The sequence below is a fragment of the Clupea harengus genome, chromosome 13 (genome assembly GCF_900700415.2).
Source record: "Clupea harengus chromosome 13, Ch_v2.0.2, whole genome shotgun sequence".
Lineage (NCBI taxonomy): Eukaryota > Metazoa > Chordata > Actinopteri > Clupeiformes > Clupeidae > Clupea > Clupea harengus.
This window is the reverse complement of record NC_045164.1, coordinates 1560001-1585368: the sequence shown is the minus strand read 5'-3', so window position 1 is coordinate 1585368 and position 25368 is coordinate 1560001. Positions and strand designations below refer to the sequence as shown.

The following is a 25368-nucleotide window of genomic DNA, read 5'->3' as shown; positions in this document are numbered from 1 at the left end:
TAATATGGTCCGTATTGTTCAGTCGTTGTAATGGTAAAAAAAAGGGTGAAAAGGGCTGATTATCATGTCATACTACCCTATCCTGTTTTAATTCCTAAATCAATACACTCAATTAAATCTGCATATTAAGTTCTTATTGTCAAATGCTAACGTTCACTCAAGTATCTTATATCATCGCAATTCCAAATTGACTGCATTAGTTTAATTAACATTAACGTCCATCCACCACAAGGTGTCTCTATTGTCGAACATTTTTATTCTGTGACATTAACTGTCTCGGTATCCCTACATTTCTCTAAGCGTTGATTCTTTTGTATTTCTTCATAGCATGTTTTCGTTATTTAAGACATGATAGTACTTAAGCAATAATAAGCATGTCTTTAATGATGAATTTATTCATTTGTACAGCTGCACATTGTCTACACATCCAGACTTCTACAAAAGAAAAGTGCAGATAAGCACCAATAAACCATATACTTAAAAGGCAAGTGTTTTCATCACAAGGTTTCTTCATTTTCTAGATTATTAACAGGGATTCAGTACATGCAAATTACTTTTCTGATATATAAAGGTTAACATGTCTCAATTGGGTATGAAATCACCCCTCTAGCTCAGGATTATTGAGACGGGTGGTGCACGCCTCAGAAGGTTTTGCAAGAACGCTGAAAAAGCATTATTTGTGATTCAGGCACCATTCACTTAAGTTCATTAGCCTTTTCAGTGACTTGGGTTAACCAGTTCTGAGGGCTGTGGATATCTTAATAAGTAAAACCTGAAAGGTATGAAAAGTAAATGTATACCAAGATTAAAATTAAACAAGGATATCAAACATGTCAAGCAAAGCATTTGTGAGATCCTCCCAAATCTTCCATTCTGGACAAAAAGAGGATTTAGGGACAACACTTCGATCAGTACACTGCTTAAGAAAAAGTCATTCTCTACCTAATTTATGTAACACTTTAAATTAGCCAACCCTAAATACAGAAGAAATGACTGAAACACATCACGTGATATTACATCATACTCAGTGATGTGCTTTACATACACAGACTTAAGTATAGAGTAAAACTTTTGTAAAAAACAAAGGAGGCCTATGCTAAATCATACCAATGTAAAGGAAATAATTGACATTGTGCTTGTTTTAAAATAAGATTTTTTTTTTCTCAAAAAGACTGTGAAGTAACAGTGTAGAGGATACGCCGTTGTCACAGTACTTGGCACTGATATCGCACTCTATGGTAATCCAGCCTCTTCTTGGGGGTCAGAGCAGAATGGGGAAACATGCTGGCCTTTGGTTTGGCAATACGATCAAAGGCCTCGCAGTTCAGTTCAGCTCAGTTCAGGACAGGCAGAGAACAAAAACAAAACAAAATCGTGACAAGGAAAGGAAATCAAATCTAGAACAAAAAATGAAATCCAGCCATCAGAAAACATGCCCAGTAAATATCGTAAGGCAACAGAGAAAGTAAACAATAGAACGAAAATAGTGGTGAAGCCTTAAGGTAAACCAAATGAGCCTGTGATGAATTGCAACTACCAAATGTATGTGTGTGTGTGTGTGTGTGTGTGTGTGTGTGTGTGTGTGTCTGAAAGGGTAGCATGAATGTGTCCTCTTATGCCAGTGTTGTGATGTGAGTAACATGAGAGGTGATGTGGGGGACACGCAATAGTGCGCCCCTGCCACTTTGATGTTCACTAGCTTCTGTGTGACAGATGGGGCTGACTCTGGTTTCATGCCAGTGAAAGAGTCCTATATCTGCAGAGAGTTCCTCCCCCAGCCTAATCTCAACAGATGTATGGTGATTAAATGTTTGGCCGTAACGAGGGAGTAAAAGTGTCCGAGCAGTCAACACCACTCCTTTAAGATCTGCTCATTCAAATTTACATTTCAATAATTAACCTTCTACATAAAGCTTACAATTCAGTAAAGAACTCGGGCAGCCCAAGTGCACGTAAAGCAATCAAGCTGGGCCCTGATGATAATGCAGTATTCAAGAGTTTATACAGTATAGTACATCATTAAAAACTGAGATAAACCTCCCTAAATCAATAATTGGGGGAAATTTGACTTAACATTTCACTAAGACAAATTAACTACTGGTACCTTTTGCATTATATCCAGATAAATAATCAGATGTTTAATACCTGACCATTTCTGTTAAAGGCAAACAGTAAAGTATAATATTGCCATTTAGTTTTTTTTGTAATTTACCAAATGTTTTCATTTCAATGAGCATGTCTGTCAGTGTTTTAACTAATAGTTGAATGTGGGAAACACATCCAGCTGCAATATCAGAAAATGGAAAATGCTCCAGGTTATTGACTTCTGAATTTAAGATCAATTATATAGTAAATCGGTGCAGTGCTCACACAATGATAATCAGTGTTTGGTTTGCATTTTTTTTCCTGAGGCATGTAAATGTATAGCAAACAATCAGAAGAAAAACAACAGAAGTGTAATAAAAGAGGGGGACCCATAAGCATCTCATAAGCAGTGAGCAAGGCGGTTCTCTAAATACAACGCAATAACACATCTATTAAAGGCGCAGAAAGTAGCGTTTGTTGTCAAAAAGCAAAAATGCTTCTGCGCTTACGATAATGATGTATAACTCTGAAGGCATGATAAATAATAAAACATTCCCCACTGTTACTGTGTGCACTTAATACACTTTGGTCCTCTGTTTTTATGCATTTGTTTACATGTCTGGACCTCCTAAATACTCAACAGATGCATAAAAAACACCTCAAACAAAATACCAACATGCATAGGAAACACCTGATCCTGAAAACACAGGAACAACTGTCAACTATTGTCCTTCAGATTTTAGTCATTATTGTAGGTCTAGAAGGATTTCAAATTTTCACAACAAAAACCACTGACTACACCTTTAAAGGAGACATGTGAAACTGAAGGGGTTGCCAGATCCACAGCTAACTCCCCCATTCCCAACACCACCCCTCACCCCCTTTCTCCCTAAACCCCACTCACCCCACCCAACCCCACCTGCAGCCACTTCAGCCAGGGGGGGGCTGACCCAGTCAAGCGCCTGGGCAGCGGCCAGGAAATCTTAAGCCAGCCAGCCAGCCGGACGCTGGCAGCAATATGTGTAGTCTCTCCTCTCCTCTCCTCTCCTCTCCTCAGGGTGGAGTGTGTGCACGTGGGCAGTGGCGCCCAGCGCCGGCCTCAGAGGATGGTGCAGAAGAACTTTTTCTCCCGGAAGGGGTTCTCTGAGGCAGGGACGGGCACAATGAGCGGGTCCTCCCGTATGTGCGCATCGCAGTAGGCCATCAGGTCAGCGGCCGCCTTGGACACCTACACCAGCACACAGGCAGGAAGATGGTAGTCAGGTTGTGTGTGTATATGTGTGTTTGTGTGTGTATTTGTTTATGTGTCTGTGTATGTGGGTGTACATGTGTGTGTGTGTGTGTGTGTGTGTGTGTGTGTGTGTGTGTGTGTGTGTGTGTGTGTGTGTGTGTGTGTGTGTGTGTGTGTGTGTGTGTGTGTGTGTGTGCGTGTGCATGCGTATGTGTATGCCAATGCCTATGTGTATGTATATGTGTGCATGTGAGTGTGAGTGTGAGTGTGAGTGTGTGTGTATGTGAGTTGTGTTGCTTTTCCACATCAGTTGAACTATTAAGGTGATGATACATCGGGCTGCTTTTTGAACTACTGTATGTCGCAAGGCAAATACATGACCAGTTCCTAGTGTTCTGATTGGATGATTGCCCACCAATGATTAAAGTTCTCCAGATAAATATTTGTCACTCAGTATCAATGGAAATGTGCCGGAATAACATCGCTCAGCAACACTGCCTAGCAACATAGTTGAAGAAGTTGCCCTGTGTATCATCACCTTCACACTGGGTAATTGGGTAGACCTTCTTAACCAAAGCAACACAAAGGTAGCTTGGTATGACCAGAAACACATTCACTTTGTAAACCCAACTGATTTGGGACCAGCAGGTACGTGGAGCAAGGCTAACACATGGACAGTGAAAGGGTGAACATTTTCTCAGTGCTTCTGTGCCTCGCTAAAAGGATCGCCTTTTCAACGATGGATTCAAATATAATAACAGCCTGGGCTGTTTTGCATTTTCTAAAAGTATAAACAGACTACGGTAGAGTTTTTGGCAGTGGGGAACAAGAGACTACAAGGAGCCAATTGGTTGATCACTGGGCATGGCTGGAACGCAGCGCAATGCCCTGGGCAGCTGCAGCAGAGCTGGCTCTCCAGCCCTGGGGTAGGCTGATAACCACCACTCTAAACACAGTAATTAGGGCAAACATTTCCTTCCCAGACACAGGCAAACATACACACCAAGATAAAGACACACATTACAGACCGAACGACACAGAAACATAAATTTGCAATCACCCCCCCATGGATATGCAGAATCACACACACACCCCCACACACACACACACACACACACACACACACCCGCACACACACACACACACACACACACACTCACTTGGACAAGTAAACACAGACATACACACCCACACTTGAACAAGTATACATAAAATACCCCCCCACACACACTCCTACAAATACGCACGAACACACACACACATGCACACCCAGCCTTGAAGAAGTATACATGAACATACCCACACACACACACTCCTACAAATACACACAAACACACACACATGCACACCCAGCCTTGAAGAAGTATACATGAACATACCCCCACACACACACTCCTACAAATACACACAAACAGAACGAGAGAGAGAGAGAGAGAGAGAGAGAGAGAGAGAGAGAGAGAGAATGTCACAGCGTTCATTCATTTCCCTCATCCCCATGTCTGTGCTACCCCAGGACATGTCTTTTCACTAAAACACTGACCTTCACGACAACTCTCACGTCACGGTTCTACCTCAGTGCACACACCAGTAAAGGCATCAATCATTCAGTGATTCAGTTAGTCCATCCATACCCCCGACCCCCCCCCCCCCCCCCCCCGCTCCCCCACCCACACACACCAACATCTGTGCCCCACCCATATCCCCCCCCCCCCCCCCCCACACACCGATGTAACACCCTAGATACAGTGGGAACTAACTCAGGAGAGCAGCGTGCTGCAAGCTTGCAGATGCACGGCCCCGTCAGTGCTCACTCAAGCAGCTCCAGCTCCACCCTGCCTGGCCGCCCGGCAGGCTCTCCGGCAAATCAAGATAAACTAGCGCACACAAACAGACAAGGACAACGCACAGACAGAGGCAGGAGGAGGAGGAGGAGGGGGAGGGGGAGGAGGTATTCGAGGTTAAAGGAGCATCTGTGCTCTATAAACGCACACACAGCGCAGTCTTAGTAAAAAAAATCACATCATGAATTATGGATAACACACAGCACAGCATTGGTGCTTCATATTAATTAACCAATTATTCATTCTGATAACAGTCGTTCGTTTTTGGCTGACTGAAGAATGTTCTGTCCGTTCCGCACTCTGCACACGGTACACAGCACATGGCATTATGCTAGCCGCGTCCGCTAAGAAACCTACCATATTTGTGGGCTTATGCATGGGCATGCTGGCTAATTTAGCACGGATTACAGTCGCTTTGTTTATGGATGAGGAGGGCCTGTTGGTCTGGCCGTCTCTGGATGTGTCCGGGCCAAGGTATGGGGCGTTTAGGTTGGGGGCTTGCCCAGCGGAGAGAGGCCAGGAGCAGCTGCATGGGAGACGAGTCTGGGGCTCTAGGGTGTGTGTGTGGCGTATCACGGCAGCTGCCCCCACCCCCAGTACTGATGACCCACCACACACACACCACATGCACACACACCACAGAGGCTCGAGGCTACCAGTGGCTGCTCTGTCAACTCTGCGTTACCCCACGTCACTGCTGTCCCAGGGCCTCAGTGGAGGAGAGATTCACCCAGGCTTTGATGTGTGCCAAGGGAGAGAGGACATGACTGTTAACTGGGATCAAATTCAATCAAATAACATTCAATCCACTCAAATAGAGTGAAGAAATAAAAAATGTCATTTGGCACTCTCTCCCCAATGAAGACCAATCCAATCATCATGACTCTAAGAAGGCTAAGGCATTTCTAAATCAAAAACTTCAGCACGATGACAGTATCCACAGACTGCACAAGACTCTCTCAGACTATTCAGCTGTTCATTTAACCACTGGAAAGGGTTTCATTAACTTCAGTCCCCACAATCCATGTTTAAGCATCCACCTCTAAATCCCACACACACACACACACACACACACACACACACACACACACACACACACACACACACACACACACACACACACACACACACACACAAACACACAAACACAGACAGACAGACACACACACACACACACACACACACAAAGGGGAGAGTGGAAGAGATGCAGTACTCTTGGGATGAGCACTTGTTATGGCAGCTAAAAGCTAGCGGTGGGGAGTGGTGGCAGTGGCGTGCTGTGCTTGTGTCGTGCCTGTGCAGTGCCTGTGCTGTGCCCATGTCGTGCCTGTGCCTGTGTCGTGCCTGTGTCGGGTGTCATCCATCCCTGGCAGAGGCGAGCCGGTGTAATTACAGCACATAAGACTCTGATGAAGGAGCTGCCCACTAATTAGCACACATCACATTCTAGCCACTGATTGAGGGATTAATGAGGAAAGCTCCTCCCCACTCCTCTCCTCTCCTCTCCTCTCCTCTCATGATACCATCCGCTCCCTGCCTCTGGAGAACACTCCTAATTAGATTTGGAATATGGGTGGTGGATCCTGTACTGTTGCCACATTCCCCACCCCACTACCTCCCTCCCTTACTCCCCTGCACTGAGGGCAAGAGAGAGTTATGTCATGGCAGCACATCAGCTAAGGGCTCTAGCCTACAGGAGGCCAGACGGGGCAGTGTCCTAAACCACAGATGCCCACAGATGAGGTCAGATTCCTGGGTGAGACTGACTTCAGCTCCCTGCAAGCTCACAAGGAATAAGCACCAAAAGAGCGCTTGAGTGACTGCTTGTACCCCCCCCAACCCCTCTGCTGTATCTGACTAGAGCTTTCACTTTCCTTCAGCTTCAGAGAGACAGACAAAAAGATACAGAGACAGGACAAAGAGAGAGAGGGAGGGAGAGAGAGAAAGTGAGAGAGCAAGAAAGAGATAGAGAGAGTGAGAGAGAGAGAGAGAGAGAGAGAGAGAGAGAGGCGGAGGGAGTTGGGGGGAGAGGGAATCAGAGACAGAGAAAGGTCAGAGGTGGTGAGAGAAGCAGAAATGCAGAGCTGAAAGACCAGAAAGGAGAAACTGAGAGAGAAAAAAAAGAGAGAAAGGAGGAGGATGATGAGGTGGAGGAGAAGAGGGGAGAGATAAAGCTCCGTGTGCTGTAGACACAGACTGGGATGAAAACAGGCTTTATGCACGGCGAGCGGCTGTGACGCGGGCTGGCAGGCCTGCAGGACAGGTCATAATGCTGAGCACACAGCTCCGGTGCTGGAAGGCAAGCCTTCCCACAGCACATGAGAGCCACCGCGGATCAGATGATCACCCACCGCAGCGGCAGGGGCAGGGGCAGGGGCAGGGCTGGGACAGGGCCACCCCGAGGACAAGGCAAGACTGGCTCTCACACAAACCTGGCGCTCTCTTTCTCTCTCTCTCTCTCTCTCTCTTTCTCTCTCTCTCTCTCTCTCTCTCTCTTTCTCTCTCTCTCTCTCTCTGTGGGTGTGTCTACCTCATTCTGGTTCCTACTGAATGGAAGGGAATAAGTGTGGAGTGTGGAGTTCCAGATTCTCAGGGTTTATAAAAATAAATAAATAATAAATAAAAAAAACCAGACGAAATGAAATGAAGCGAGCCGTCCGCTCTTGTCTCTTCGCTCGCAGCGCTCAGCAGATTTCAGTTATCACAAAGACAAACACGACACACAAAGCCCCGCTATCGAGTGACAATGGCATTAATCTACACGTCTCAGCAGGAGGAGGCCCAGATGAAAAAGTGCAAGTCAAGATGAGGGGGCGGGGGTGGGGGGGTTGATTTCTTTCGGGGAAATGTCTGCCGTCTGCAAAACGATCTTATGCCCCGTCTGCGAGGGAGATTAAAAATAGAGGGAGCGGTGGAGTGGAGAAATATCTCCAGCGAGGTCCCCTCTTTCTCTCTCTTACTTCCTCTTTTTCTCTCTCTCTCTCTCTCTGTCCCTCATCTCCCCTCCAAGGTACAGTACGCCTGGAGCGGTCCATTTAAAGCAGCGCTGCTCCTGCTGGCCATGTTGGATGCTCAGTCTGTGCGTGATGTGATGTCTGACCTGCTCTTTTTATGAGCCTCTCGTTCTCATGAAATGCTCTGAGACCTGGGATGCTTTGTCCTACAAAGGCGTGTTACCATTGAGTTGTCCACAGTCTCATTGAGATTGCATGGCTGTGGGTTCACTTCAAATAAACAAGAGAATGGATGTATGGCCACTGCGTATACTGTAGTGGTAAAGCAAGTCTGCTAATTATTTAGAAAGTATGACTGAGTTCTTCATAACGTGTTCTCTATCTATTTTTTTTAAATGATGGATAGCATACCATGTGCTATAAAAGGTCATGGAATATGTAAAAGGTCATGGAAACCATATCCATGGTCATGAACCAATGGCTGTAAAACACCAGTATGAAGCATCTGGATATGTACCTTTATCCTGTCCATGCAAGCCTCCATCTTGAGCTGCTCCACAGCTTTCCTGGCCTGAGAGATGCTGGCTGTGCTGTTGTTGGCCATGTTGTCCTTCATGGTGGCTTCCTGCAAGTCGTGAGGAAGACAACAAATGATCCCTTGAGCTTCAAAACTGATCACAGTCATCCTTGAAGATCTTTAGTCTGTGTTTTTCTTTTTTAAACTACTGTAAATGGCCACAGTCATAAAACGCTTTTCCACTCTGAGAGTATTTAAGGCTCTTTGCATGTTCTACCTCACATCTACCTGGCAACAGCGGAGGCTGACAGACAAAGGTCCTTTGTGAAGGTGTTGGGGTTCGGTGTCTGGTTCCAGGACACTTCGACACACAACAAAGAGGAACCACACTTACACCAGGAACTACCAGTTCCAACATGTCTGTTCTACCTTCTGAGCCACTGCCACCATTGTCCATCATTATGGGCAGTAACATGGAGGCTTGTTCATATTATGTTATGGTGACTCTGAGCCTCACATTGCATACCTTTCTTTTTCATGTACACATTTTGGACAAACTATTTAGGACATTTAAGAGAGCACAGCTGATAGCAATTTGGTCACAATATACTGTATCTTCATGAAACAGTGAAATGTGCTAGTAAACAAAATAGCAGACTTTGTAGACAGGCAGACAGGTAGAGCTGCAAGGTTTTAGTGTACTGTAGATTTGTACAAAAAGACCCTGTTGTGCTGTTCATCATAGTATTGCAGGACATCACCACTGACTTACAAAGCTTAGAGAAAACCCTGTATGTAAACCTGTAAATGAATAATGCTTCTATAATAGTTATAGAAATGGTCTCTATCACGTTGCCTTCTAGAATACAAAGTGAACACAAGCATAGGGGACAGACAGCCTCCTGTCTGTACAATAAAACTGTGACTGTGTGGCCTTTTCACCTGAGACATATGATCAAGTCCAAGATATTCCAAAGTCCAAAAATTTTACTCCATAAAACTGCCTCACACACAGGGAAAACCCTCTTGGAATATTCCATCTGTTTGTCTTTCTCTCTTCATGACATGAGTAAAGCAATAGGTCAAGGGAGAAACACATGGGGTAAAATAGGCGTGGAGCTCATTTAACCATGGTGAACTTCACTTAGAGTCAAGGTGAAACCAAATGGGTCAAGGTTTATTCTCTGTGGTTATCATGTGACACTATCAATCCTGTTCTAACCATGTTAACAATATTTACTGATATAAAATATCAGTTATAGAGTTAAATACAAATATAGCAGTATAGTAATCATTCAACTAGGTTTTGGGGAGATGGAATTGGGACATACATAACAAAAATATTTAAGGTTTCAAAGTGACTTAGCTGGTGGCCTATCCACTGATGATAAACCCCATCTCCCTCTCGTTACATCAGTTATTGTTCTACGTTGTTCTAAATGTCATAATGGTTCAGGAAATCGGCTGATGATTCAGAATTTGGAAAAGCATACATTGCGCATATATACTAACTGACATCTACTGGGCAATCTAAGGCATCTCCCTCCTAGGCCTCCCCTTCAGCACTGTACAAAGCCCGCTTCAGCTTGATGGATCATGCACAAATGCTTGTCCACTCGTGTAAAATAGCCTTTCCGCCGAACCATTCAGTTATAGATATCATATAAGGGTTTTTTTGTCGAGCGTTTGGCAAAATGAGCTGCGAGCGCATGCTTGGCTAGAACCCAAAGCCGTTGGGCTGGGTTAGTCCCGGTAAGAATGACACATGGTGAATTTACTATTTACAGGTGAACCCAAGAACTGAATGAATTGTTAGCTTAGTAGGAAATACGGGCTTGAGCTGTTGTCGCGTATTACACTGGGCACAGTCCATATAGTGCGTTGCCACTTAATTGCAGCAGCCATCTATGTCAAGATTATCGAATTCTCTGCTTCACTATTTAAGTAGCAACAAGCAGGAAATTAAGTCTAATTTGACAAAGATTCGCAGCTCATGAAAAGATCTTATGGTTGTATTTATACGGTTAAAATATGTCAACGTTACACTGTTTGCAGTTGTAGGCTGTATATTTATGGGAGGCACGGAGAAATGCCTCTCAATAATTCAAATGGATATACGAATCTGTATAATGAGAACGACTGTCACGCACGCCCATTTAGTTGCAAAAACAGATACGAATAACAGACACATAAACCTACCTGAAGAGTGCAAATGATTAGGCTGTGTGATATTAAGAAACCGGGGTTGACTCCACCCTACAAAAGGTAGTCAAATTAGGATTCAGAAGGAGGAAAACCCCGCAACTACTCAGGCTGAGCCCAGTCGCCGTGTAAACCAGATTATTGATGACACCGAGGATTCTTCCACCGCGCGCAGAGCCGAGTCTTTCCCCAATTTACGTCGTGCATTTACGCATAGTCCCCTTGATTCTGAAACAGTCGAGATGTGCCCCACGGCTCACCGTCGGTAGACCTGGAGAAAAAACGGATGCCAACTGTGGGAGACCTCACTGTGACGCGGACAATACAGTGCAAGATGGTGCACAGACATCAAGGGACAACCCCTATTCCCCCACCTGGTAATACTGTATTTACGAAAAAAGACGAAGAGCGCGCGTTTCATCTGTCTGAGCTTGAACGCCTGTCTCTGTAGTTTACTAGAAGGCGAAAATGGCATCCGCCGCATTCGCAATTTGCGTTATTGCAGTAGTGCGCTTTGGGGACGTAGAAAGGCTTCCCTGCTTAATTTTACATCACTGTTGACATCACTGGGTCTCCCAGTTGGTCCATCGTGAAGAAGCAGAAGCGGCGAGCTGGCTGGCAATAGGGCCGTCAACCTTATTGTCAGAAACTCAGCTCATTTTCTGCAGAACGTTATTTATTTATTTAATTTAACGCGCGCCGTGGTCAGTGCTGTGTAGGCTATGTTTAGGTGTGTCCAGTACATCTCTGGATGGCTTCCCGATGACTGCAGAAACGGTACTGTTGAGCTCATCCAGCTAATGAAACCTACAAAAGCCTCTGGTGACTAAATTGTTCTTGAAGCGCTTAGCTGCTCTTATATGAGATCATCTCACCTCTGTCTAGAACAAACAGATGACATCATACTTATTTTTAATACGGTAGACTATTCATATATTTAAGCCTAAGAAATAATTGGCTCATAGGAAAATTAAATGGCCGACATAGTAATGCGGGTAGTATTAGGCCAACATATTAATAAAACACACACCACACAATATTTCTTAAATATTCATATTTGTATGTATTTATATATATATATATATTATATACTGATCACTTTTGTCCGTTCATAGATACAAAATATAAGAAATACATGTCCCATTCAGGCTTCTCCCTCACAACAACAATCAGGGTGGGAGGAACGTGGTCCGTAGCACGTCTTTCACGGAAACTCACGGACCGCTCAATCTCTATACAAAGGATCTTAAATTACGTAAAGCTCTATCAGTTTAACAAACATCAACAAAAAAAAAAGAACAAACCCATTGTGAGTTCTTTCGCCGTAAAATGCAACATTTTTTGTTTTCCTTTCACACTTGATCCTAACAGATTCACACAACGTCTCACCCAGTGGCATTCCACAACACGTCTCAGACAATGTAAAGAATCATACAATCATGCATCAGACACTGTACACATACGATAAAAAGTTGGACTAAGCATCAGACCAGAAGGAAAATGTGCGTTAACACTTGGAAAATAAAGCACAAGACAAATGCAAACATTGTAAACGTCAGAGGCACTATCCCTATTTACGTATGCTAAATGGAAGAGCCAACATGATTGATCAAATATGCTTCAGTCGATTTGGACAGAGCTTTGAAATTGGTTAAATTACCTTTACATTACCAGAAGCGCAATAAGGGTAGGGGAATCAAACAAAACAAACGTAGTGAACTCTACATAAGAACGATGAAATAACTTCCCTTTCTGTAAACATGATTTGCAACACGACTGAAATGTTACCCAAAAGAAATGTTCTTGATTCTTTTTTTTTTTTTTGAAAAGGCTGTCAGTAACAAACATTCAGCAAGGCAAAGATAAAACAATTCAACACTCCTTGAACCCAGTCATGCTGGTAGAAAACAGCCAAACTGGAAGCTGAACATGGCTTATAATTTCTTCATTTTGATAGCGCTCAGTTTAATTATACTTCAAGGGAGTTTAGACCTCCAAGGCCAACTATAATTAGGACTGGAACCAGGAACTGTAGGGAGATATCTGGGGCTTTCACCCAAGGGCCATTCCATGCTGTGATTCTGATGCCCAACAACAATCTCAGTACAGGAGTAAACCTTCCTGACTTTAAGACATAACATTTCATTCTATTTAGCTATATTACAATCTAATACAGTGACATCTTTTAATGCAACAAAAATACAACTAAACAAGCAAACACAAAAGGTTCAAACACTCTTGCGCTCAAATAAAAATAAAACAAGTATCTCAGATGTAATGGTGACTGAGGCTTAGATTAAGACAGGTGGGTCCACACAACAGAGAGCTTAACACACTCATAAAACACACACTCCCAGGTTTACGCAGACTCCCGTCCTCTCTGCAGTGATCGCTGGGCTTTAATCAATCAGCCGCCATGCTCTTGATTTCAATAGGATAGTTTGGTCCGAGTTAAAGGTTGGACTAGGTCAAAACACAAAATACATTCTGATCAGGGGGAGCGGGTGGCCCTGAAAAAGTACTCTTCATAAAACAGTGCGATGTGTTTTTACACAATGCATGTGTCTGTAGGTACCATGCACATATCTACCTGCTTTTAGCAACACCCAAAATAGGGATGCATTAGGCAACTCTCTCCGTGTGTGTGTGAGTGTTTGTGAGCTCGTGTTTGCACTGGGGTGAGTGTGTGTGTGTGTGTGAGCTCGTGTTTGCACTGGGGTGCCCGCAACAAGGGTTTTGTGGCTGCTGAGCCCCTATACGGCGCGCATACAGCATCGCCCGGAAGATTACCAAATCAATCCCTGGGATTAGCGTCCCTGAGCAGCCTCCCGGTGAATGGGATCTTCCTGTCGGTAGCGGCCTATAAGCCTCACACAGCAGGAGTGTGAGTGTGTGTGTGTGGAGGGCTGCTAGCGCTCAAGCTAATTCATTACCCGAAGCCCCCCTCCCCTCCTCTTCCCCTCTCTCCCTGTATAACTCTCCATTTTCCTCTCTTTTCCTTCCTCCCTCTTTCTCCCTCTCTTCATTAATGCACTAGCGAGTCCAGGGCCTCCGCTAATGTAGTTCGAGAAATGTGAAGAACAGAGAATGATCCTCCAAGCTGTTAAGACATAAGACGGATCCAAATGAGAGTGATGAGCTGGTGGATTCACCTCGAAGATCACTGTGCACTCCAGACAGATGGTTCTGTTTTCTCTTCCCCGTCTGTGTGTGTGTGTGTGTGTGTGTGTGTGTGTGTGTGTGTGTGCGTGCGTGCGTTGAGGGGAAGGTATAATGAAAAGTCACTCTCGCTCAGAAATACAAAAGAAACATAATTAACATCAGTTAATGCATACGACATGCACATGGGTTACGGACGACTCGGTGACCCTCTCACATTCAAACATGAACAAGCTGGACTGGGATGCAATCAATGACACAGTCTTATGAGCTCCACGTCTCTGCTGTTTCTCTGCTCTTCTCCTTCTTCTTCTCAGTGACACAGAGTGGTGTGGGAGAGGACTGGACTGGACTGCTGAACTGGAGGCTTTATTGTTGAGCACGGGGGTAGAGGATGGAGTGGTGGGGTAAAGAGGATGGGGTGGTGGGGTAAAGAGGATGGGGTGGTGGGGTAAAGCAGCTGGGTGGGGTTCTGGCAGCAGGCAGAGAAAGGTGCAGTTTCAGCAGGGGTTTCGTCTCTGAGCTTCAGCCGGGACGTGGGGGGCGGTTGGTTATAGGGTGGGGGGGAGTGGGATTGGCAAACAAACCACGCCCGCCACAAGGGTGGCAGAGAGATGGCGCTGTTCACCCTTTTGGTCCGTCCGTCCCACCCAGCCTGGCCAGAAGCTAGCAGCTTTCACATCAGTAGTCAAAAATTCAACACCACCAAATCAGAAACAGTTCAACAGACCAAACAAAAACAACAACAAAACAAAAACATAAATACTGGAAACAGATTAAAACAACACAGCAAACAGCCAGTACAATAAGTGACAAACGAGTCACAAACCAACACATCAACGCTGGCAAACAAAAACCTAACTCTCCTCAAAAGAAACCAACGCAACTTGACAAAGCAGGTCGGGAAAGGCCTCCATTCATCTTGCCCTGGCGTTACCCAGCGGCCATATATATATATATAATTACATGACAGTGTGTGTGTGTGTGTGTGTGTGTGTGTGTGTCTTATTTGTACATAACACTATTTTCATATTGTAGCTTCCAGCACACTCTTTTCATTGTTGCGTTAAGTTCAGTTCTCTGTTCGGGTCCTCCTGAAAGGCCAGTGTTGTATATTTGGTTGGAGTGTTGGGGGGATGGGGCGGGGGGCTGGTGCATGCTGGCACATCACCTCTCTGGTGGTGGTGGGTGGCGGGGGGTGGGTCTGGGGGTGGCGGGGTCGTTCAGGGTCATCCTGAGACGAGGATGAGATGGGCAGCTCATCCGGCAGCGTAGCTGCTGAGGAATGAGTAGAACATGGGCAGCTTCATGCGCTGCTGGTCGCGCCGGCACCAGGCAATGACCGTCCCTTCGCTGTTTGCCGTGTACAGGTGGTGGCCATCGCATGAGAATGTCAGACTGCCAGGGGATAAGAGGAAGACGGGCGGGGCCACAGGGGAGGGAGACGTTTGAAATCACTTTAGGTTAAAGCATACTTTTCATCATATACATGATATTCACTGTACACCTGTGCATACATTTAAATACATCAGAATATTCAGAATAAATACAGAATAATACTAAACATTATACACACTAAACATACATACTAAACATACATACATACATACTAAACATGATAAACATGGTATGGTATGAGATCACTCTCTTCTGGACCACTAACTTGTTCATCATGCACATTTTAGACAAAATACATCAAGTCTACATACATTCAAAATATGACACCCACAAGTATGGGAAATATACAATATACCAAGAATATCTTTCATTTTAAAGTGCCCTCTAGGCTCAACACTGTGTTTGTTTGAGGAAAATGACACTTCTGTCTCTGTTGCGTCTCTGTGGAGGATCAGATTACAGGATGTGGGGAATGAAAACAAACATCAATACCTGATGATGGGTTTGTTGGACTTCGGAAAAGTGATTTCTCTAACAGGCTTCAGATCCCACGTGCTCCACAGCCTAGGAATGGTGTGTGTGAGTGTGAGTGTGAGTGTGAGTGTGAGTGTGAGTGTGTGTGAGTGAGTGAGTGAAAGAGAGAAGGGGGAGGGGACAGAAGATGAGAGAAAAGACACAAAGAGAGATCAGAGAGCGAAAAGAAAATCAAACAAACCAAAATAAACACAAGCAAACGTTCATAAACACATTTGGGAGCATGTGATCCATTTCATATGAGTTTGCAGGATATGTGTGTTATGTCCTGACTGGGAGCACAATCTCACCTGACCACGCCATTCTCCAGCCCGCCAGCGATGACGTTAACAGACACTCCCTCCGGCTGGTTGGAGAAAGCCACGGAGCAGATGATCTCTCTGCAGTGCACGTGGCCAATCAGGTCACCGTTCACGGTCCACAAGCGCAGGTCACTGCCACCACCCACTGGGGAGAAAAACAAAAACAAAAACAAAAATTGTTGATTACACAATAGATAAAACATTGAAGACATGCACTATATGAATCATTGGCCCAACTATGCAAAACACGTCAACATATTTTTATTGGAATTGCATTTCTGAAATTAAAGTCATTTGAGCTAATTTTGCTAGTGCTAATTAAACTTCAACATATGTGAACATTTTGTCAGGTTTCAACAGACGTTTCATTCAAAGGGCTAATTCCAAGTGCCAAACGAGCGTTTAAATCATTGGAGTGAAGTTAGAGTTGCTGACTCATGACTGTCTTTATTCCATCAATTCACATAAACCATTGAACAAAAACTGACATGGCACTAGCTCGAAAGCATTTGAATGCTTTTGGATACATCTGAGAAAGTAAAATAAAGCCGAAACATACTTTAACACTCTATAAAGCTCTTGAGAGCTCTTCTACAGCATTGTGTGTTAAAATCAATACCAGAGAGACTTCAAGCTGTGATTAAAGCAAATGTTTTGATGTTGAGCACAGACTAACAATTTCACTTTTGTTTCTAATTTATAATCAGAACAGCACATATACAGTTATGCATATACAATTTAAAATCAAAACACACACACACACACACACACACACACGGGGAATAACTGCAATGTGTAACTAGACATTTCAACACAAGGGACACTTACCGGAGTCACACACAGTGGCTATATCTCCTGTGGTCTCACTGGCGGAGACCGCATTGACAGGGCTTTTGTGACCAGTGAGGCTTTGAACATAGCACAGTCTGGAGGAGAAGAGAGCACAACACCATGAATAGTAATGGGGTTAACAACATTTAATATTTCACTCCTCCTTCAACAATGGGGGTTTAGACAAACACAAAGCGGCTCCCTCACAGACCTGTTGAGGTCCCAGAGGATGCAGGTGCCGTCTCGGCTAACGCTGATGAGGATGCTGTAGGGCTTGCAGACGAACAGGCCCGTCACCTCGTCCGTGTGGCCGTACAGGTGCACTTGCGACTCCACCTCGATCTCCGACGGCTGCAGCGTGGGAGACATGCAGAGACACACACACATACAATATTTAGTGAGGCCATTGTATAATGTGGAAAGGGGCAGGGATGATGATGGTGATGATGGGAGAGAATAGTCTGAGGAAGCACTGTTGCATTTCACCATGGCGATGAGAGAGGAAATTCATCAGATGGTATCCAGGCGCACATGCACACACACACACATACACAAAAAGACCTTGAACAGGAACCCGACAGTCTCAGGAAGCCTTTGTGCATGAATCAGTGGGGACTGAGCAAGCAAAGGAGAACCAAGAAGAGAGGGAGACATGACAGAGCGAGAGAGAGAGAGATGACAGAGAGGGAGAAGGGAGAGATGACAGAGAGAGAGGGAGAAAGAGAAGGGAGAGATGACAGAGAGGGGGGGGGGACACAGAGACCGACACAGAGAGAATAAGCAAAGCAAATATGAGTTAAGCCACTAGACTGGGAGAGGTAGGCTATAGGTGAAAAAGGACCGAGAGAGACAGAAAGACACAAACACACAGATGTGTGAGGCTCAAGTCATGTCGAGGATAGTACAGTAGACGGGACTGAGAGCAGTTTGTTTGTGTGTGTGTGTGTGTGTGTGTGTGTGTGTGTGTGTGTGTGTGTGTGTGTGTGTGCAGTGGTGAGTCTGTTGGGCAGACATAGGGCCACCTGTAGGCTGAGGGAGGGAAATGTGTTTCTAGGGCAACCCGGAGAGATGACTAATGAGGCCACTACACACACAACCCAGAGTCCTCCAGCACAGAGAGGGGTAGAGAGAGAGAGAGAGAGAGAGAGAGAGAGAGAGAGAGAGAGAGAATGTGGGAAACAGAGGGAGGGGGATTGGGAAAGGGAGAGAGAGAGAGAGATGCATGGAGTCGCTACGCGCTACAGGGAGCCATCGCAGACGTGGGCGTGTGGCTGGGTGGGCAGCGGGGGAGGAGAGGAGAGGAGAGGGGAGAGAGGGAGCCGGCGTTGCCACGGCAACCTACCGTGGTGGCGGTGAAGCGGTTGCTGTAGGCGGTAATGACTCCACATTTGCTGCCCGTGAACAGCTGGCATCCGTCCGGAACCCAGGCACAGCTGGTCACCTACAGGCAGGCGCAAGGAGAAGGGCGAGAGAAAGGGGGAGAGAAAGAGAGAGAAGCAAAATGAGCAAAATAATGAATAACAATAGGAAAAAGTGATTCACAAGAGCTCTGTGTATATGGCAATGTAGACTCCTGTTTTCTTAATGGGTGCTGGTCACAAGAATGAAAAAGCTTTTTGTGTTACCAATGGTAACAACAATGAGTAACGGCTCTGAGAGGATACTCCATTAGGTGGAATACAGATTGGACAATATGCAGTACCTCCCCACCTGAGGTCCTCTCTTTCAGAAGCAGATGCATCTACTGGTGTGGGTGGTGTGTGGGTGTTGGTGGTAAGTGTGGGTGGATGTTCACGTGGATGTTCACGTGTGTGTGTGTGTGTGTGTGTGTGTGTGTGTGTAGATGACGAGTGTGTGTTAGTGTGTGCGCGTCTCACCTGGTGCAGTGGGGAGCACTGGATGAAGTTGATGGGCGGTTCGCTCTGCTTGCTCTTCAGACGCAGCATGTTGTCAGCGTAGCCCCAACTCAAGATGGCCGACCACTGGATGTCTGTGCTGTGCATACTCCTCACGCCTAAAAGGGCGAGGTGAGGTTAGTGTGTGAGGGTGTGAGAGTGTGAGACAGAGGGTATGTGAGAGAGAGAGTGAGAGAGTGTGTGTGTGTGTTTATATCTGTGTGTGTGTGTGTGTGTGTGTGTGTGTGTGTGTGTGTGTGTGTGTGTGTGTGTGCATCTGTGTGTGTGTGTGTGTGTGTGTGTGTGTGTGTGTGAGTGTGTGTGTGTGTGTGTGTGTGGTATGACTGTAGCCAGCCTGAGTGTGGCATTTGCTACAGATCAAGAGTGTCTGGCAGTAATGAGGATGTCTGTGTTTATCTCTGCTGTGCTGCACCAGCGAGGGGAGGCCTGTCAGCATAGTACAGAAATCAATGTGTCTGTTTGTTAGCTTGAGAGAATGCCTGAGCGTATGAGTGTGTGTGTGTGTGTGTGTGTGTGTGTGTGTGTGTGTTCATGTTTGAATGTTTATTAGTGTTTGAGAGAATGCCTGAAAGTATGTGTGTGTGTGTTCATGTTTGAATGTTTGTTAGAGTTTGAGAGAATGCCTGTGTTTGTGTGTCTGGGAGTGAGTGTGTGTGTGTGTGTGTGTGTGTGTGTGCACGTGTTTGAGCTTGAATGCGCGTGTCTGCGCCCTAGAAACTATTTACGTGCTGGTGAGTGTATGCGTATATGTGTATAACTGCATGCATAGATTGAAAGTATGTGCATAAATCTGTGTGTATATGTGTGTGTGTGTGTGTGTGTGTGTGTGTGTGTGTATATGTGTAGAACTGCAGGCATGGACGGAGAGTGAGAGTGAGGTGTGAATGCATGGGCATAACTGTGTGTGTGTGTGTGTGTGTGTGTGTGTGTCTCACCCTGCTCCTTGCTGTAGATCATCATGAGGCAGAACTTGCGGGAGAGGCCGCAGATGGCGCGGGTGGGCAGGGCGAGCAGGGAGCCGAACCTCTCCCCATGGGGCTGGCTGAAGCACACCACTGGGTCTGGAGCGCTGGGGGAGCCCACATACTCCCCCCACTTCAGACCCTTCACCCACGGCAACGGACTCTGAGCAAGGAGAGAGAGAGAGAGAGGGAGAGAGAGAGAGCTTATAGCTTTTAGTATAGTAAGTATAGCTAACTACAAAAGCATGACCTATGTGTATATGTTGTGTGTGTGTGTGTGTGTGTGACGTATTTCTTTACATAGTTTTTCCAAGCTGCTTCCGAGTTTATTTTGCACAACACTGGTTTGGTCGCAGGTAATCAACGAGTACCATCTAGTCTGTGTAGATGTGTGTATCAGCTTGTCTGTCAGTCAGTTATAGTCTGTCCTACACGTGTGTGTGTGTGTGTGTGTGTATGTTTCAGTACCGGGTGTGTGATCTCTTTGGGCTGCTCGCGGTTCTCCCTGAAGGCTAGCTGCACCAGGAGGCCCATGGCGGCGGGCAGCTCCCCCTCCAATAGGAGTCTGGGCGCCGCGCGGCCGATGTGCGAGGCGTTGAACAGCTGCCGCGGCGTCTGGCCGTACGTCTTGATCATGGTCTCCAGCGCACGCCGCTGGACCGGGTCCTCCACCGCAGACACGTCCATGCCAAAATACGTCTGCAGGGGAGAGAGGGAGGGGAGGCGGGCAGAGGAAGCACCAAAGGGTTAAGTGCAATCTAGGCAACATAAAGACAAAACCTTGGTCAATAAGCTGGATCTGGGTACACCTGTAAACATCTTTATTATCTATTCTAAGCTCAGGGGCCTGCCTACTAGAGTATCAGCAGAAGAGGGCGTGAGGCTCACTGACCGCGGGGTGGAAGACGTTGATGGCGTGAACGGCGGCCTTGCCCTTCTGCTTGAGGCCAAACACCAGGTCGATCCACTGGCACAGCGTCTGGGACACCTGGTCCGACTCCAGAGCCTGCCGGTGGATGAGGACGAAGAGGCGCGGGTCGTTTCTCGCCCACGGTGGCAGGTTCACGTGATTGACCCGCTCGCTGTTCTGACGCACTCCGAAGTCAAAGCCTGGGAGTGGAGAGAGAGAGAGAGAGAGAGAATATGTTAAAATAGCTAGACCAAGTACATTTGTGTTCTTTTGAAGCAGGGGAGCAAGCAACGGAGAAATATTAGTTGAAATTAAATAACCAGAAACCACATGAAGTAGTGAAAACATTAGAATCAACATTAACATGAATTAAGAAAAATGTCTATTTTTCAATATCATGAAATCATGTCCAACATTTCACAAAAAAGTGCTGTGCTATCTGGTAGCCAACACACTCCCAATATGTGTATTACAAACACATGAAGCTCCATTCTGTTCTGACCTTCCCTGTTGACCAGAAACTCTGGCAGGTAGAAGAACTCAGGGATGAGCTCCTTCACGTCAGTCATGGACTCAAAGGAGGAGAGTCTCCACGTGGTGTTCATGGAGTGGAACGTGCGGTCAGGAATATCAAAGCTCTGATCTGTTTGGGCCCAAACACAGAGAAACAAAATCCTTTCATTGACTACACACAGCCTGAACATCAACAGCGGGAGAGGGAGGGAAAGAGAAATGGAGAGAGAGAGAGAGAGGGGGGAGCAAGAGAGAATTAGGAGAAGGAGAAGAGATAAGGGGGGGGGAGAGAAGTGGAGTGGGAAACAGACTTCAAAAGGAGCGGAACACCTTTTTTCATGGCTAATCTCTCGTGTTGAAGGCCTGTCACTCTGAGATCAGACCAGCCACTTCAGTTCACATTAGTGCCCCTGTTTGAAGACCAGGCCCATTCCAACAATACAGGGGTTATTAAATATTATTAAATATTTACAACCTCTAACATGCAAATAGCTGCCCGTGAATTAAGACACTCTGAAATGGAACCAGTTCCTATTAGTTGCCTGTGTAATTTAATTTGGCAAAGTTGAACCCAGTGTTGCACTACCAATAGGGCAAACATCAGGCACGTCCCACTGTGCAGCGCAGCGCAGCAGACAGTATCTGGGGCAGTAAACTAGTCCAGTGGTTACGTAAGAGCCTGAACTGGCAAAAAGAAGTCATTTAAGTCATGTGGGCTTTCATGTGCAAAGGTGAAAGCTGGAACCCCTGCACGGAAATAAACAGGGCAGCTGTGCTGGGCAGCCTATAGGTATATTATACACAAACACGAAACAATGGCTGTCAAAACTTACAATATACCTGCTTAAGACAACCCCCCACACACAATACCCTACTTCATAAAATTCTTACAAACACGCAATACTTTATTCGATTTCTTTATTTCTTTTGCACACAGCCTCAGAGGCCCATTCAGACCTGAATAAGTGGCCCAACATAAGGACAACAGGACCACCTAATGGGTGACGTTCAAATGCAGCCGTAGGCAGTGGAGACGCTGTCCCCACATACATCATGCTTTAGGTTCCTCTGCCAAATACATCTTCAGTAGACAATATAAGCCACATTTTACTAGCTACGCAACTACATTGTTACATTTGTTTCACTTGCAGCTCCATTGTTTTATACATTTCACTTGACTTTCAATAAGACTTTGAAGTGAATTTCTGAGCACTCTGCCACATTTTGAGATTCTAGCTGAAATGATCATTCAGTTGCAAGCCAAAATCTACACTTGGTTATTAACCCAAGGCCGAGTATGTCAGTATATCAGCACAGATGCACCATTTATTTAATGCTAAAAAGCCAGTGAATGCTTCATATCCATGGTAAATATGATGTGTGTTGTTACCTTGGTAGGCCAGGAACATCTTGGTGAAAGGGGGCATCCTGACCATGAAGTGGAGAACAGTGCCGCTGTTGGAGTAGTGGGAGCCGTAGTGGTAGGGCTGCACTGGCGGCATGGGGTCATCGTCACGGGCACCCTTCTTATACTCCTCCTCTAGGTACTGCGCACACACACGCACACACACACACACACACACACACACACACACACACACACACACACACACACACACACACACACACACACACACACACACACACACACACACACACACACACACACACACACACACAGCTACTTAGTCAACATACATAGATACAAGTGTATGTTTGTAGACATATACATACACTCAATAGAAACACACAAGCCATACTCCCTTCACCTCATCTGTTCCCAGGTGCCGCAACATACATCACGCAGTTACTGCATGATTACACTTCAAAACACACACACACACTCTCACACACAGACAGACAGACAGACAGACAGACAGACAGACAGACAGACAGACAGACAGACAGAACCTTATAGTTATCCACATAGCGATCCTCCTTCTCCTTTGACTGCACGGCTATTGGCTTGTTGAGGTTCCTGTCGAACAGAACACACATGATCTCGTAATAATCCTCTGGTCATCCATCGACTTTAGAGGTCTGAGGAGACTGTGTATGGTTTGAGGTCACTCAATAAAATAAATCAGGTTACAGGACTGCGCGTGTGTGTGTGTGTGTGTGTGTGTGTGTGTGTGTGTGTGTGTGTGTGTGTGTGTATGTGTGTGTGTGTGTGTGTGTGTGTGTATGTGCGTAGGGCTTCATGTTTAGTTAGATGGCCTCTTGGGGCAGCACATCAATAGCCTATTTCTGATGAGATTCGCTCGTCATGTGTCTCATAACCACAGGTCTCATACTGTTGCCGTGCAGAAAAAAAACACACATCAAATAGAATCACCACTTTGAACCCCTGAGGCCCAAAGAGTCCCCACCCACCCACTTCAATCATGAATAAAAACAAGGCAAATAAAGAGCATGATCACGGACATTTCCAAACTGTTTAATGGTCTCTGGCAGACCCACACAAGAAGACAGTTCCTCCTCGGACAGACTGGGGGTATTGATTAGGACATCAGGTAGTGATCACGTGCTCCCAGGTGTCCATGGTCCTGCCCCTGACATTAACCAGACATGCTTTGAAGGGCAGAAAACATCTCAGCAAAAAAAAAACCCAATCCCATCTTTGTTTTGAACTGACTATTTCTGTTCACTTTGCAAGGATCACTCTGAATATTCCATCAGTTAAACCCCAAAGAACAACTTGTGCCCGTGGTGTATCGTGTCTATGCTAAACAAGTATGTAATCAGGTTAATGGGTTCGGTACACTTCACCGAGGTAACACTATGCCCTCGTTCCAAGGGTATTGGAAGCCAAGCAAGAGAGCGCTTCATATATACGTGTGTGTGTGTGTGTGTGTGTGTGTGTGTGTGGCGCACCTGTAGATGCTGGGGTCATGCAGGTCGAGGGTCTCGTTGGTGTAGTCGCGAAGGATGAAGGGGAAGACGGGGTACTGCATGAGATCGTTGAAGGAGCGTCCGGCGTGCTTGTTCAGGTGCGTCAGGTACTCAAAGTTGGTTATCTGGCCCGAGCCCCACAGGTGCGTCAATGCCGAAATGTTGCCGTACTCCAGCAGGTTGGGCAGGTCCGACGTCAGGATGTTGTGGTACACGTCGTCACGGAACTGAGGGGGGAGGGGTACATTGGTCAACAAATAATGTAAACACAATTTCTTTTAATTTAAAAGCTGATTTCCACCCCATCCCATCCGATGAGAAGCAGTAGGATGTTTAGGTCAGTACTGGGTAATCATTCAAAATATCTAAACTTTTTAACAAGCTGCATGGTACCAATTCAACTTCAACAGATCTCCTTAATTTAACCCCTTAAACTTCCAAAGGTAGAGGCTGGGAGATGGAACACGGTACGAAAAAAAAAAAAAAAAACTGTAAACTATACGTCTTTACTTCTAGCAACTTCAACATTTAAAATTCACTTAAGTCTGCGAGTTATTGCGCATCCTCCAAGCATCTTTCATTAAGGCCAAAACTCTGTTGTCATATTTTAATTTCCTGAAAGAACCATCTGCTCCAAAGAAAAGGCGTAGTATTCTTTCCTCCTTCTTATCTTGCGTTATTAAGATGGGCTTTGGAAATGGAGTTGAAACTACACTGAGCTTGCATACCCTTACCCAAGCTAACCTGAAAGGATGGGATGGAATGTGTCATTAGTGCATGTGGAAGAAGGCTACGCTGGTCTTGCCCTAGTGTTGTCGAATGCCAGCAGTATGATCCTGTCACTGGCGTTGGCCACACGTTATTAAGGTGGGGCTTGGAAATGGAGTTGAAACTACACTGAGCTCGCACCCCCTTACATGTATGAGTAAACTGAAGGGAGTGGGTGGTGTGTGTGTGTGTGGGTGTGTGGGTGTAACTGGTGTATACTGTAGAGGGCTGTGTGGGCCTTGCCTTGGTGTTGTCGAAGGCCAGTAGCAGCGTCCTGCCATTGGTGAGAAAGATCTCGGTGGCGTTGTCCCTCAGCTGCCACCAGCGCTTGTGCACCTCCTTCACCTCCTCGT

General features: G+C 45.8%; 2 protein-coding genes across 5 annotated transcripts in view; both read right to left on the bottom strand.

Moving 5' to 3' along the window:
* Positions 1-358: 358 nt before the first annotated feature.
* On the bottom strand, positions 359-11796 carry LOC105902302 (guanine nucleotide-binding protein G(I)/G(S)/G(O) subunit gamma-4). The gene is made up of 3 exons (XM_012829853.3): positions 10828-11796; positions 8629-8736; positions 359-3313 (listed from the first exon to the last, which is right to left on the bottom strand). The coding sequence occupies exons 2-3, from the start codon at positions 8725-8727 to the stop codon at positions 3185-3187; spliced, it is 228 nt and encodes a 75-aa protein (XP_012685307.1). The 5' UTR covers positions 8728-8736; positions 10828-11796; the 3' UTR covers positions 359-3184.
* Positions 11797-11869: 73 nt separating this feature from the next.
* lyst (lysosomal trafficking regulator) overlaps positions 11870-25368 on the bottom strand; it is a 93847-nt gene continuing 80348 nt past the window's right edge. For all 4 annotated transcript variants that reach the window (XM_031579328.2, XM_031579329.2, XM_031579330.2 and 1 more), the window contains 15 exons: positions 25259-25368; positions 24230-24474; positions 23267-23333; positions 22746-22902; positions 21345-21485; positions 20825-21042; positions 20401-20631; positions 19906-20095; positions 18932-19068; positions 18397-18495; positions 17266-17405; positions 17052-17149; positions 16212-16368; positions 15880-15951; positions 11870-15387 (listed from right to left, as the gene is read on the bottom strand). The exon at positions 25259-25368 is cut by the window's right edge and continues 43 nt beyond it. In XM_031579328.2, coding sequence (XP_031435188.1) covers positions 15249-15387; positions 15880-15951; positions 16212-16368; positions 17052-17149; positions 17266-17405; positions 18397-18495; positions 18932-19068; positions 19906-20095; positions 20401-20631; positions 20825-21042; positions 21345-21485; positions 22746-22902; positions 23267-23333; positions 24230-24474; positions 25259-25368 — 2201 coding nt within the window. In that variant the 3' untranslated portion in view covers positions 11870-15248. The remainder of the gene's footprint in view (positions 15388-15879; positions 15952-16211; positions 16369-17051; positions 17150-17265; positions 17406-18396; positions 18496-18931; positions 19069-19905; positions 20096-20400; positions 20632-20824; positions 21043-21344; positions 21486-22745; positions 22903-23266; positions 23334-24229; positions 24475-25258) is intronic.

Bases quoted from the DNA above. Each gene is read 5' to 3' on its own strand.
- LOC105902302 (XM_012829853.3), bottom strand. From the start codon at position 8,727: ATGAAGGACAACATGGCCAACAACAGCACAGCCAGCATCTCTCAGGCC. The intron at 3,314-8,628 runs GTACATATCCAG...GTGCTGGTGTAG, and splicing joins CTTGCATGGACAGGATAAAG to GTGTCCAAGGCGGCCGCTGA.